This window comes from Talpa occidentalis, unplaced genomic scaffold (assembly GCF_014898055.3).
Source record: "Talpa occidentalis isolate TD23 unplaced genomic scaffold, MPIMG_talOcc4v2.1 talOcc4.12, whole genome shotgun sequence".
Classification (NCBI taxonomy): Eukaryota; Metazoa; Chordata; class Mammalia; order Eulipotyphla; family Talpidae; genus Talpa; species Talpa occidentalis.
In genome coordinates, this window is record NW_023601212.1 from 79,201,622 (window position 1) to 79,214,807 (window position 13,186).

The 13,186-nt window shown below is 46.8% G+C and overlaps 1 protein-coding gene across 1 annotated transcript in view; it reads right to left on the reverse strand.

Moving 5' to 3' along the window:
• Window positions 1-1,467: 1,467 nt before the first annotated feature.
• STYXL1 (serine/threonine/tyrosine interacting like 1) overlaps window positions 1,468-13,186 on the reverse strand; it is a 33,911-nt gene continuing 22,192 nt past the window's right edge. The window contains exons 5-9 of the mRNA XM_037506860.2: window positions 12,310-12,455; window positions 8,089-8,234; window positions 5,821-5,918; window positions 4,106-4,218; window positions 1,468-1,950 (exon numbers count right to left, since the gene is read on the reverse strand). Of these exons, the coding sequence (XP_037362757.1) occupies window positions 1,819-1,950; window positions 4,106-4,218; window positions 5,821-5,918; window positions 8,089-8,234; window positions 12,310-12,455 (635 nt within the window). The 3' untranslated portion in view covers window positions 1,468-1,818. The remainder of the gene's footprint in view (window positions 1,951-4,105; window positions 4,219-5,820; window positions 5,919-8,088; window positions 8,235-12,309; window positions 12,456-13,186) is intronic.

Here is a 13,186-nt window from a genome sequence, read left to right on the forward strand (position 1 = left end):
GCTGAGCCGCAAGCCGGGCCAGTCCCCCGCGCCTCCGCCGCCTCCGCCGCCGCCCCCGTCCGCTTCCGGGCTCGAGACGCCGCCCGCCAATGGGAGGCGGCCCGGGGAGGCGAGCGCGCGGGCCCCGCCCCCTCCCTCAGCCAATCTGGCCCCGGGGCGGGGCCGGGGCGGGGCCGCGTGTCGGGGCCGCTGGTCGGGCGACTCCCGGCCGGGCCGGGCAGGGCTGCGGGGACGGCGCCCCTCGCCGGGCTCCAGGGGCCTGGCGGCCGCGTGGTGCGGCCAGCAGAGTCCCGGGCTGTCCAGCTGGGAGTGAATCGAGGCCTAGGGAGGTCACACCTGCCTCAACCACTGCCCTCCTCGGCAACCTGCAAGGAGGGGCTCCTGAGCCGCCTTCTCCACTGGGTTTCACCGCAGCCTCCTCGCCGTCTCCCTGCTCCCGGGCGCTCCGCTACAGTCCCTTCACTCGGCCGCCCGAAACACAGGCTAGTCCCCACCAGTGTCCCTGCCAAGAGCTTCCCAGCGGCTCCACTCGGCTACCTGCATGGGCCACTGACCTATACAGCCTTTGCTCTGTAGCCATCCCAGGCTCTGTTCCAGCTCAGACCGAGTCGTGCCAGCACTTCCTGGAAAGTTCTCACTCCTCTTGCGAACCCCCACTATTCCTTGAGGGCTCCCTCTTCCATTGGGAAGGCTTCTCCACTCCTCTTTTAAAGAGTCCTAGAAGTCTCACTCATAGCAGGAATCTAGAAAACTTAAATAAGGGACCAGGAAAATGAATAACTATAAGAAAGTGAAAATCAAAATCAACAAAAAACTATGAACCAGAGACACTTTTTGGGGGGTGGGGGGTGGGAGGGGAGGGATTGGGGTCAGAATGGGGGGTTTGCAATTGTATGGGGGAATATAAAAATAAAATTTATTATTTAAAATAAAAATAAAAAAATTAAAAAAAAATAAAAATAAAGAGTCCTAGAAGGCAGGAAGAGAGTCATCTCTGTTCCCAGTCCCTGCGAGGTGGCTGGGAGTGTTTGCTGAATGGGCACAGACAGACATCTGAAATTCCCCATTAGCCCCTGTGCCCTCTCCTGACTCCACACTTGTTCAGTGGGTGCTGACAGCGATGTGAACAGTGCTCGGAAAAAAAACTCTCTTTAAGATTTGAGGAATCTTTAGAAACCTAGTGTGGCGGGTGGGAGGAATAGGAGTCTCTTGGTAAACTCAGGCAAAAAGGTGTGGGGACCAAGGAAAAGAAATCTGTACAAACGACCAGGGGAGGAGTAGAAGGGAAGGCTTGGACTGCAGTAGAGACAAAGGTGTGCCCGTGTCCAGAGCTGCAGAGTGTAGCAGTTAGGAACTGAGCCAAGACTGGGCCTGGCACATTTAGGGCTGATGATCTCTCTTTCCGGGTGGGCATCATGATACCCCCTGTGGACCAACACAAGGTAGGAGGAACTCCTGCAGCAGCAACACACACACACACATACACACACACACACACACACGCACCAGCAGCCCCTAAAGGATCCAAGTCACGCAGGACATGTGGGGCTGCCAGATGCTCCTCCAGGGACAGCCTCAGGAGGTGTAATAGGGGTGTCCAGGGTGCCCCCAAAATGTGGGTTTTCACAGTCTGAGCAGAGTACACCTGCTGTGTGGTGTGAACAAGAAGCCTAGAAAGAACCACATCAGGAGGCTGACATGAGGCTCTGGGCAGCAAAGGCCCTGCTTCTAGACCAACGTGATTACACATCCTGGCCCACCACCCATAAGAAGTCCCTAGCAAGGCTCTTCAGGACCCGTGGCTGGCCACAGAGGAGATCAGTAGAGTGGATCAGAGATGTCTGTGGTGAAGTCTCCGAGGACAACCTGCTCCCACTGTAACAGCTGAGCCACAAAGTTCCGATTTGGACGCATGTTGTTTTTGCACTTCTTGACATGGACCCAGGACCTCTATGAATGCAAGGAGAAAAAGAGAACTTCAGGATTGGACTCTTTCTGGGCTCTTTCTGTCTAGATCAGAGCCAGCTCAAAAGGAACAGGAGGCACCTGCTCAGGGGCCAGCAGTAGACTGAACGGCTGGACACACTGGGGCAAAGAGTCAAAGGAACAGGCTTGCGCCTATTTCTAGATATGGGGACAGAAATCATTCTTATTTCAGCTGGCTCCAATGATAGACATCTGTGAAACCTCCCATAAGCAGGAAGGCACCATGCTCATGGCTGGGGCACAATGCAGCCTCAACAAAGGTTGGCATTGTGAGTGCATAAATGAATGGAAAGGGGCAGAGAACTATGGGTATATTCTCTGAAAAGAGAAAATTGAAGTTACATTCTTTCAGGCATCTACCCTAAGATACAGGAGGATAATTACATGAAGGAAGGTAACAAGCTGGCCTCCATCTGGATTAAAGACAGAGGAAAAAGGAAATAGCCAAAGCGGTGCCTCAACAAACTAGGAATAGATGGAAACTACCTCAACAAAACAAAGGTCACGTATGAAAAGTTCATAGATAATGTTATACTCAGTGGTGAAAACTGAAACTAAATCAAGAACAATAAAAGGATGCCCAGATTTCACCACTTCTATTCAACATAGTGGAAGTCCTAGCCAAGCAATAAGGCACAAGAAGAAAGAAAAAGCATCCAAACTGGAAAGGAAGACATAAACTTACCTGTTTGCAGATCACATGATCTTATATGTAAAAAACCTTGAAGATTATACCAAAAAAACCTATTAGAGCTAATAAATTAATTTAGCAAAGGTGCAGGATAAAAAAATCAACAGTTGCATATCACTACAAATGAACAATTTGAAAAGAAAACAATTCTATTTATAATAGCATCAAAAAGAAGAAAAAATATATAGGAACAAACTTATCAAAAACTTGTATTCTGAAAACTACAAATAAATGGAAAGACATCATGGACACAGATTAGAAGACTAATATTGTTAAGATGTCAATACAAACCAAAGCAGTCTATAGAGTTAATGCACTCTCTATCAAAATCCCAGCACCGGGCCTCCCTGGTGGTGCATGGGGTTACGCACCACACTATGAAGTGATCCGAGGCCACTGCAGCCCGAGTTCAATCCCCAGCTGGCCAGGGAGCAACCCACATGGCACAGCACACCTCTCCTGGTTCGCCCACTGCTCCCCTCAGCAGTGTGTTTCAGTCAGTCTGCCTATTCGGTTCCCCACTCTGTCTCTGATGGATCCTCTCATCCCCCCGCCCCACATCTCTGGCCTGTACCCCAGCTCTTGCATGCATAAATAAATAAATCTTAAAAAAAAAATCCCAGCACTGTTTTTGGCAGAAATAGAAAAATCCATCCTAAAATTCACATGGAATATCAAGGAACCCAGGACAGTCAAAACAATCTTGAATAAAGAAAAACGAAGTTGGGGGTCTCACACTTCCTGGTTTCAAACCTTTGATGGTACCACAAAATTAAAATAATCAAAACAATGTAATACCAGCATAAAGACAGAAATTTAAACCATCGGACCAGAATAAACAGCTCAGAAATAAACCTTTGCATAAATGGTCAAATGACTTCAGTAGGGCGCCAAAACCATTCAGCGCCTGCAAAGCTCCCCCATCCCCTTGGGCAGGGGACAGCAGAAAGCACTGTCCTGAGAGTCATGAACTTGAGTTCCCAAAGGGTTTGTAATGATGGGTCTCTGCTTCCTTCCCCTCTGTGGACCCTGCTCTCCTCAGGGGTAAAGGAAGATGGTTGGCCTGGATACACAATGAAGCCACGCCAGCACTGCAATCCTGTGACTCTAAGCAGAAGCCAGAACCACCAACAAATGCTGATGGACAGAGTGACAGCAGCGGGGGACACTCAGATAGTGCTTGCCTAGCCTGAGTCCTCTGGGCCTCCCCCATGTGCCCAGCCTCAGCCTCTAGCTGGACCACTGAGACCCAGTCCTTGGATGTAGGGTGCTTGAGTAAAGCTCTGGACTTGGAGTTCCCTCCCTGAGCCTTTCCCCTCCCACCTCCCAGTTAGGGCTCAAGGCAGTGCTGGGGTCCCACTCCTCCCACCACTGCAGATGGCTGTGGTATGAGCCTGAAGCCAGGGCTTCAGGCCAGGGGAAGCATACCTCCAAGGTCTCCTCTCTCGCGTGCATGAGGTAAGCTATAATAGCTGTGCAACTGCGACTGATACCCAAAGTGGAAAAGACCAGGATAACAGAGCCAAGCTCCAGATGAATGTCTGCAAAAGGAAGGAAGGGTGGGGGTTATGCATAGCCTTCTTCCCTGGATTGCTGTAAAATGACTGGCCTCAGTGGGTCTAAGAGTGAGTTCAGAACCAGTACACGATGTCCTCAGCTAATCATGTACATCTCTTTCATTGCCTGGCAATTGAGGGCCCTCAGAACTGGCAGCAGTTCTAGAGAATGACACCTGGGTGTTCAGCATTATCCTGCCAAGGCCTTTTCATTGCTTTCCAGGTTTTCCAGCCCAGGAAGATCCCCTTCCAGTTGGTCTCCCTTGGTTAGGATGAAAGGATCATTTCCCAAAAGCATTTGGGTGCTGACAGAGATAGTGTAATCGAGGTATGAATCCTGGCTCTGCCACTCACTGGCTGTAGGTCTTGAGCATGTCACTCTTAGTCACAGTTTCCTCATATGGGAATGGAATAATAGAATATTACTTGTCTCATAAGGTTCTGTACTGTACTTAGTCCAGTGCCTGGCACAGAGATGGCAGGTGAATTTAATGCCCCTGAGACTATGAGTCTCACTCATTAAGGAGTAGGGGAGGTATCTGAAATGGCATCCTAGGTCTGGCCTGGTAACCCCCAAGAACTGAAGATAAACATACCAAGTAGTAAACATACCACTGTGGACTGTCAGCACTGGCGGAGAACTCAGAGATGACTAAAGTCAAGTGCCTCACTGTATAAATAAGGAAACTGAGGCACTGAGCAATTAAAGCCTGGTCCAGAGTGCCCCAGTAAGGTGGGGCAGCAAGAGGGGGCATCTTTGTGCCATAGGGCTGTGCCATTCTATGGTAGCACACATGGCTAGTCTCTGTCTCAGCTCCTAGTCAAAAGATAATTGCAACCTTCTGGGCAAATGAGGCATGGCTAGATCAAAATGTCACCCTCTACCTTACATGCAGCACTTCAGGCAGGGGGCTGTGTTGGTGCCAAGAAAGTATCTCTATGCTGACCTGACACAACCTCACTCTTGGCAGGATCTTGCTCCTCTTGTGTAATCCTGAGCCCTGGGACTGTCTGAAAACCCACTCTCAGTGAGTCAGGCAACAGGCAGGCACTGCTGTGGCTGGCAGAATACAGAGATGCTGGGCACATCAACTGGGAGTCTCAGACGTCACAGCTAAGGGCTCTAGAGACTTCCTTCCATCCCAGCCTCCAGATCAGATAGGAGGGCAGGCATGGATGGAGTGAGATTCACGTCTGGGTCCCAGAGCCCAGCCCATGAGCAGGCCCCCATGAACCACATACCCAGCCTCACTTCAAGACCGCCCAATAGATGTAGTGAGGCCAGGGTACAGCTCAACCAGGCCCAAAAGGCCACATTGGTCCAACCAGGACCAGAACAGAGTGTTCAATCCACAATCTGGTGCACTTAGTTGGCCCCAGGGCTCCCAAGGTGAACATGGCCACACACATCACCAAGGGTCCCTGAGAGGCGGTTCTGGGACTTGTCCACACCTGGCAAGGCTCATGTTGGGCCCTGTCCTTACTCTCCTGAGCACTGAGGGTCACGATCAGAAATAGGAACGTGGATGAGTTCAGGGTACCCTCTGGCCCTGAGCACAGGCTGCTTGATTAGAGAAAGCTCCTTACCAATGAAGTGACAGAGATGACGAAAAAAAGGTGAAATATTCGCTTCCTGGGAATCTTCTATCTGGATGTGCAGAAGCTTGTCAGCATCACCTTCAAAACTAAACAGAAGAAAACCACCGATAATTGGACAGACTGACATTCTATCCACTGTAGAGTCCCTCTCACAGCAGCAGAAATAGAGAGGATGCTGGGCACATACCAGGAGATACAGGCAAGAAACTGAAACCCTCTCAGAAAACAAGCACCAATCTCATAGAGCACGTATGCACTGGTCTATATTTGGACTCCAGTCTCATCTACAGGTTTCCTTTCTTCTCTTGCACCAGTAACATAAGCAGGTAGTTTTTTAAGTCTTAGCATCTGGTCAAGGAAGACTTTCCATGTGTTGTTCTTCAATATTCAGCTATTTTTGCTGTTTGCATTTCCATATGTCTTAGTTCTATATCAATTTCCACAAGACCTACTGGGATTTTATTGCACTGCATTGAACCTGTAGACCAGCTGGGTAGAACTGACACATTTACAAAAGTGGTTCTTCTAATCAATGACCAGCCTGACAAGTTTCCTCATAGGCACATGCTTCTAAGCAGCTGCCCAGAGCTCTAATTCTTTGTATTGAGTTTTCCATTCTCTAAGCAGGTCTCTCCTGTAAATTCAAATCAATTTGACCTCTCTGAATTCTCAGCTCGCTACCCTGAACTCACAAAGCATGACCCCACACCTGTATAGTGACCTACAAACTATCTCTTAGCAATAAGCTGGATCCATTGTTGGGTTCGCCTTGGTTTTTCCATCTCTCAGGAATCACTACCTTGTGTTGTCTGTTGGTCATTGTGTGAAATCTCTCATTCACAGATATTTTGTCTGGGTTTTTTCAGTGGAATTATAAATCTTATCCCACTTACTCCATCATGGTCAGAAAGGGAAATTCTTCTCCTTTACATTTTTAAAGGATATATTCTCTGAGTATAAAATTGGGTATTCTCAGTTGCTTTAAGACTACACTCCTTTTTGTTGTGTAACAAAATACACTAATACTTAGTGACTTAAAACTACAAACATGTAGGGCCTCCCCGGTGGCGCAGCGGTTGAGCGCTGGGTTACGAAGCTGCCCGCGGCCTCTGAAGAGCCGGTTCAATCCCCGGCTGCTCCCCGGCCACAGGAGGAGGATCCCACATGGCGCGCAGACCTCTCCTGCCTCCCCCTGCTCCCCTCAGCAGTGTACTTCGGTCCTTCTGCCTGCTCTGCTCCCCGCTATGGCTCTGGTGAATTCTCTCACCCTCCCGCGCTTCTGACTGTACCCAGTGCATGTATAAACAAAACAAACAAACAAAATAAATAAATAAATAAATAAAACATGCCTCTATTAAAAAAAAAAAACAAAAAAACTACAAACATGTATCTGGTGTTTGTAGAACATCCAGCTTGGATCTTGGATCTGGAACCTGGGTACAGTTTGACTAGATACCATTGGCTCGAAATTCCTCACAAGGTGATAGTCAACTTATTGGCTGAGTCTCTCATCTGGTTTCATTTTAGGCTTCATTGGAGAAGAGCTGCTCCTAACTCACATGATTGTTATCAGGATTCAGTTCCTTAGAGGCTTTTGACTGAGGGCCTCCGTTCATCACCAACTACTGTCTGGAGCCCTCCTTCAGGTTCATGCCCCATGGACCCTAGAGAGCATTATTCCTCCTTCTACTCTGTGAGACACGGTAAAAAGATGTTGCCCTGATCCAGAAAGCAGGCCCTTGTGAGACACTGAATTCACTGGCACCTTGATCTTGGACTTCCTCCTTCCACAGCTTGAGAAATACATTTCTGTTGTTTTTAAGTCACCAGTCTATTGGGTCCTATTCTCAGTCTGAATGGACTAAGACAAGAGTTATTTCTCAGAGGGCCTGAGATGAGGCAAAGCAGGCAAATCAGGAAAAAAGAATAGGATACTTTGTACCATAGTGTTAAATACCAGGAAAGCATTACTTTTGGTGAGTTTTTTTTTTTTGGGGGGGGTTACAGTTTTGCTCTTCCATATGTCCACATGTCCCACTCACCCTCAACCACTTTTGATAATATTTAGAGGGTAAGTACAGGATGTCAGTTAGGGGCAGAGGATGCCATGGCCAAGCCAGGAAAAAAACTTCAACTCAGGAATAGATGTGTGTTGACTTCTAAGAGCTCTTTCAACTCTCTACATGCACTGCACTAAGTATCTTGTATAAATAGATGATGCTTAATCTGAAAAAAATCAATAATAGCTCTACTTACAATGGTGTTGTCTCCATGCAAACATTGACATGTGCTTTGATTTTCAAATCCTTCTGAATTTTAGGGTCACACGCTTGCCTGAAATCACCCAGGTAGATCTTACCCGGAATTATTTCAACAGGATATGGCTGAAATGCATCCAGTTCCTGAGGTGGGGACAGAAAAAGGTTAATAATATACATATATGTGAAAAAGGTTAATAATATACATACATACATACATATATACATACATACATATATATATATATATATATATATACACATATATATATATATACTGTGATAATATCCCCCCAGGGAAGAAGCTGATTTTGTTTTTGTATTGCTTAGATTTGGTTTTGTCTTTTGACTTTTTTTTTTTGTCTTGTCTCTTGAAATGTTACTCATCAAACAGAAAGACAATCCAGGGCAGCGAATAAGACTGAAATGTATGCATTAAGAGAAACTGGCAATAACCTGCATGGGGAGTTAGAGGACTGGTCACAACGGAGGGACTGAACCACAGTGTCACAGCACAGTTTGCTGATATGGAGGCAGACACCCCATCTCTCTCCACCGCACCTGTCTGCATTAGACCGAGTGCACAAAGATTCAAGTCAAACCCTCTGTAGCCCAGAACAGTGGAAACCAGTTGTCCAGTTGGGGGAGAGGGAGACCAGAAAGATAGAGCCCTTTTATCACACTTAGAGGCTACCATTAAAAAAAAAAAAAAAAAAAAACAATGAAACTACTCACATAGAGCCTATTTGCCTTTAGGAAATGAATACTGATGAAATTCTGATGAGTTCTGATTTAAAGTGGTAGGGAGAACACTTACATAGAAGCCCACTGAATTCCAGGTCTAAAGTTAGAGTAAGAAAAATTTTAGTTTCTTTGAAAAACAATGAAGCAAAGAAAAAGATTATTTCTACACTTCCCAACATGTATTCCAAGAAACAAGTCCCTCACGATGCACTTTGAAAAAAAAGTTCAGAGAACTAAGCACATATGGGAGCAGTACTTATGCTACCCTGCTCTCAGAAACTCACACTGTACATTAGCAATTAAGGGCTCAAAGAAATTCAGGAGTAAAGAAACCCCCTAGTCACTTTCTACTATGGAAAGCAGAATGGAGGTTCCTCAAAATATTAAAACTAGAACTACCATATGATCTCACAATGACACTTCTGGGTATATAACTAAAAGAAATGAAATCACTATCTGGAAGAAATATCTACACCCCCATGTTCATTGCAGCAATACTCATAACCAAGACATGAAAACAACCTAAGTGTCCACTCAAGGAAGAATGGATAAAGAAAATGTGATATGAATATAAAATGGAGTATTACTCAGCTATAGAAAGGAAATGCTACCATTTGCAACAACATGGATAGACTGGAGGGCATTATGCTAAGTGAAATAAACCAGAGAAGACACTGCACGATCATCTCCTTTATGCATGCAATCTAAAGAAGCCAAACTGACAGAAACAGAAGAGACTGAGGGCTGCCAGGGGCTGGGGTGGGCAACATGGGGAGATGCTGGTCAAAGGGTAAAAACTAAGATGACTAAATTCTGGAGATCTAATACACAACATGGTAACTATAGCTAACAACACTGTAGTATATGCAGTATTATATACTTGAGAGTTGTTAAAAGAGTAGTTTTTTTTAAGAGTAGATCTTAAATATTCTACACACACACACACACACACACACACACACAATCCACTACTGCTGTATCACCTGATGCTTCCAATATGATCTGTTTAGAAACCCCTTTCCCCCCCCCCACTCCAATAATTACAAAGATAAAACCCAGTTCTAAGATTCCTCTGGCTCTGAGTCTGACTCAGAAATGACACTGTAGGTACCTCAGGCTACTTGCCGTCTGCTTCAGCCCTTCTCAGAGTCCTCTGGCCTCAGCAGTCTCCCCACCTAGTGAACCCCCTGAAAGCCCACATCCTTCGGCCTCTCTGGTGGCACAAGGGGTTAAGACACAGCACTGTGAAGCTGTCCACAGCACAAGCTCGATCCCTGGCCAGGGATTTACCCACATGGCACAGCAGACCTCTCCTGTCTCGCCCGCTGCTCCCCTCAGCAGTGTATTTCAGTAGATCCACCTGGTGTGTTCCCCACTCTATGGTGAATCCTCTCGCCACCCCCGCACCTCTAGCCTGTACACCAGCTCTTGTATGCATAGATAAATAAATCTTAAAAAAAAATGAAAACCCAAATCCTTGCCAAGCTGTCAGCCTCAAAAACTGTAATCAGAGAGAAGATGGCCAGCTGGGCCAATCCTCAATCTTAAGAAAGAGACGTATGACCCTTCTACATTCAGGCAGGCCCGCTGCTTGCAGATGTGACCCAAAGGGTACCCCAAAGCTCAGCTGACCCCACTCAGGACACTCAGCTTGCTGGAGCAAAATGAAACACCATTACTTTCATTGAAAAATCTTGCCAAACACCTATCACAAATTTATCAACCCTCTTCCTGTTGCTTTCAAACCGATTTCCTTTCCTGTGTTTGTATGGGCTGCAGGGGAAGTGGGTGTGGCGTGGATAACAATGTGCTGTATTATAAAGAGCTAGTATGTTCTAGATGACAGTGTGGACGACCATCTCAACAAAGGTAAGAAAAATAGGCATCTCAGGTTAATGTGTCCAAACAGAGCTCATAGCCTCCCTCTACTTTGCTTCCTCCTCCCATGTCCCCCACCTCAGTAAGCCACACCACGGGTCACCTGTCCCACCTAAACCTGGCATTACCCTATATTCTTCCCTGCCCTGTGGCCCTCCATGTCTAATCAGTGACACTTCCTAAATATTTCTTGAATCTCTCCTCTCCCTCCCTGCCTTCTAGCAGGTCTCCCCAAATTCATGCTGCTCTCTGATCTGCTCTCCACACTGCATTCAGAATTAATTTTTCCAAGTGTAATCTGACATTGCCACCTCTGACTTAAAACCCTGTGCTGGCTCACCATCCTCCCTCGCTAGTGTGGTCTTTACATATCTTAGTCACAGAACCCCTTTGCTCAAAGTAAAACCTGATTTATTTAAGAAGTCACTTGGTCTAAAGTGAGGAGGGGTAGTCTCAGGGCCTCTATCACCCTTACTATTCCTCGGGGAACAGTAGTAACGCTCATATCTTACTGAGTGGTAGAACACATAACAAAAGAGGAAAGGCTTTCAATCTTATCCTTGAATTAAGGTTCCAAGGCAGGGAGAGGCCAATACTAGGTACCGACATCCTAAAGAAGGCCATAAACATCTAAAATAGAATTCACCTCACTCACACCCTGGAAGTTACCATCAGCCACAACCCTATTCCTCTCCCAAATAGCAGGGCAAGTCATAGGTGTATATATATGTAGACATGTCAGAATTGACCAAACTGCACACTTTAAATATATGCAATTCATCCTATGTCAATTACACTTTACTAAACTTATTTTTAAAGGTGGGCAGGGGTGAGTTATTGGCAGCATGATGTTTGCAAAGAAGAAAGATACCCTCCATACACTGCAAAGCCAGTGACAAGTACCCCTCCAGGAGGGAGGAGTGCCTGGCAGGAAGGAGAGACAGGCTGTACACCCCTAGAGTCAAAAATCAAAGTGTGGTTATCTTGTGTTACATGTAATCCTATTTATAGTCTTCAATAAACCAGACACAGCACAATGCTCTGCCTGCCAGGCATCACTACCCATGTGCCTAGCAGCTTAAGTGCCCGCTACCCAGCTCTCTTCCTCACAAGCACCTCCTCCCGGCTTGGCTCCAGGAAGCAAGTGCCTCTCCTCTGGATTCCAGGTACCTGGTAAGTCCCTGGTCTCCCCTGCTAGAAGAAGGACACTTCATAGGCAGAGGCTGCCATCTCACCCTCTGTTGTATCCTCTGCACCCTGCCAGGGCTGGTGGCACCAGATGGCTAAGAATGGCAAGGTAGCCTCAAATCATGATGCCTGTCTGACTTCGCCCATCATCCAGAATCCCCCCTGGGATTCTTGTCTTCCAAACAGACCTTGCCTCTCAAAACCACAGTGGCCTTTGCCCGTTTCTGACAATTATAAATTCATATAAAGGTTCATTGACTGGACATTTTGGCTGCCCCAAGTTTATTTCCCAAGCTCAGTCTCTGACATCTCTCCCATCTTTTTCATATTGTCTGTCTCCTCAGTCTCCTACCCCTCTCCCCACATTTTGGTCCCAAAGGGAAGCCCATACACCCCAATTATGCCTTACCTGTGGCATCCAGATGATCTTCTGCGTCCGGAAGAAGTGGTACATGGCTGAGAACAGCTGGTATCCCCCTTTCAGGATGTGGATGGGGTGGCGGGTGTGGTGGGCCAGGGCTGTGCCACACTCAAGGGCAGTTCCAAGCTTCACTCCTAAGAGCGGAGACCAAAGAGATGTGACCCCTCTGTGCTCACCATTTGTCTAAAGCTCCAGTGGATGGCCACTTTATTCTGAAAAGCAATTATCTAGGAAGGTGAAGCAAAGATAGAGATGAATATTACAATTAAAATTTAATAAGCAACTTACTACCAAGTAGGTTGTTCTCTCACTCCATAAACTCTGAGATTGTATATCAATCTCTAGATCATTGTAAGGAGAGATGGCTTAACAAAAAGGAAATGTTATATATATCCATATAGTATACCACACAATTCACCTATTCAAGGTGTAGAAGTGAATGGTTTTTTTTTTTTTTTTTAAAGATTTATTTATTTATTTATTTATTTATACATGCACTGGGTACAGTCAGAAGCGCGGGAGGGTGAGAGAATTCACCAGAGCCAGAGCGGGGAGCAGAGCAGGCAGAAGGAGCGAAGTACACTGCTGAGGGGAGCAGCGGGCGGCAGGAGAGGTCTGCGCGCCATGCGGGACCCTCCTCCGGTGGCTGGGGAGCAGCCGGGGATCGAACCGGCGCTGCAGAGGCTGCGGGTAGCTTCGCAACCCAGCGCTCAACTGCTGCGCCACCGGGGAGGCCCAGAAGTGAATGGTTTTTGAGGAAATGCCAAACTGTTTTCCATGCATTCTGAACAGCCATGCATGTGTGCTCCGGATCCTTGCCAACACTTGTCTTTTTGATTATAGCCATCCTAGTAGAAGTGAAGTG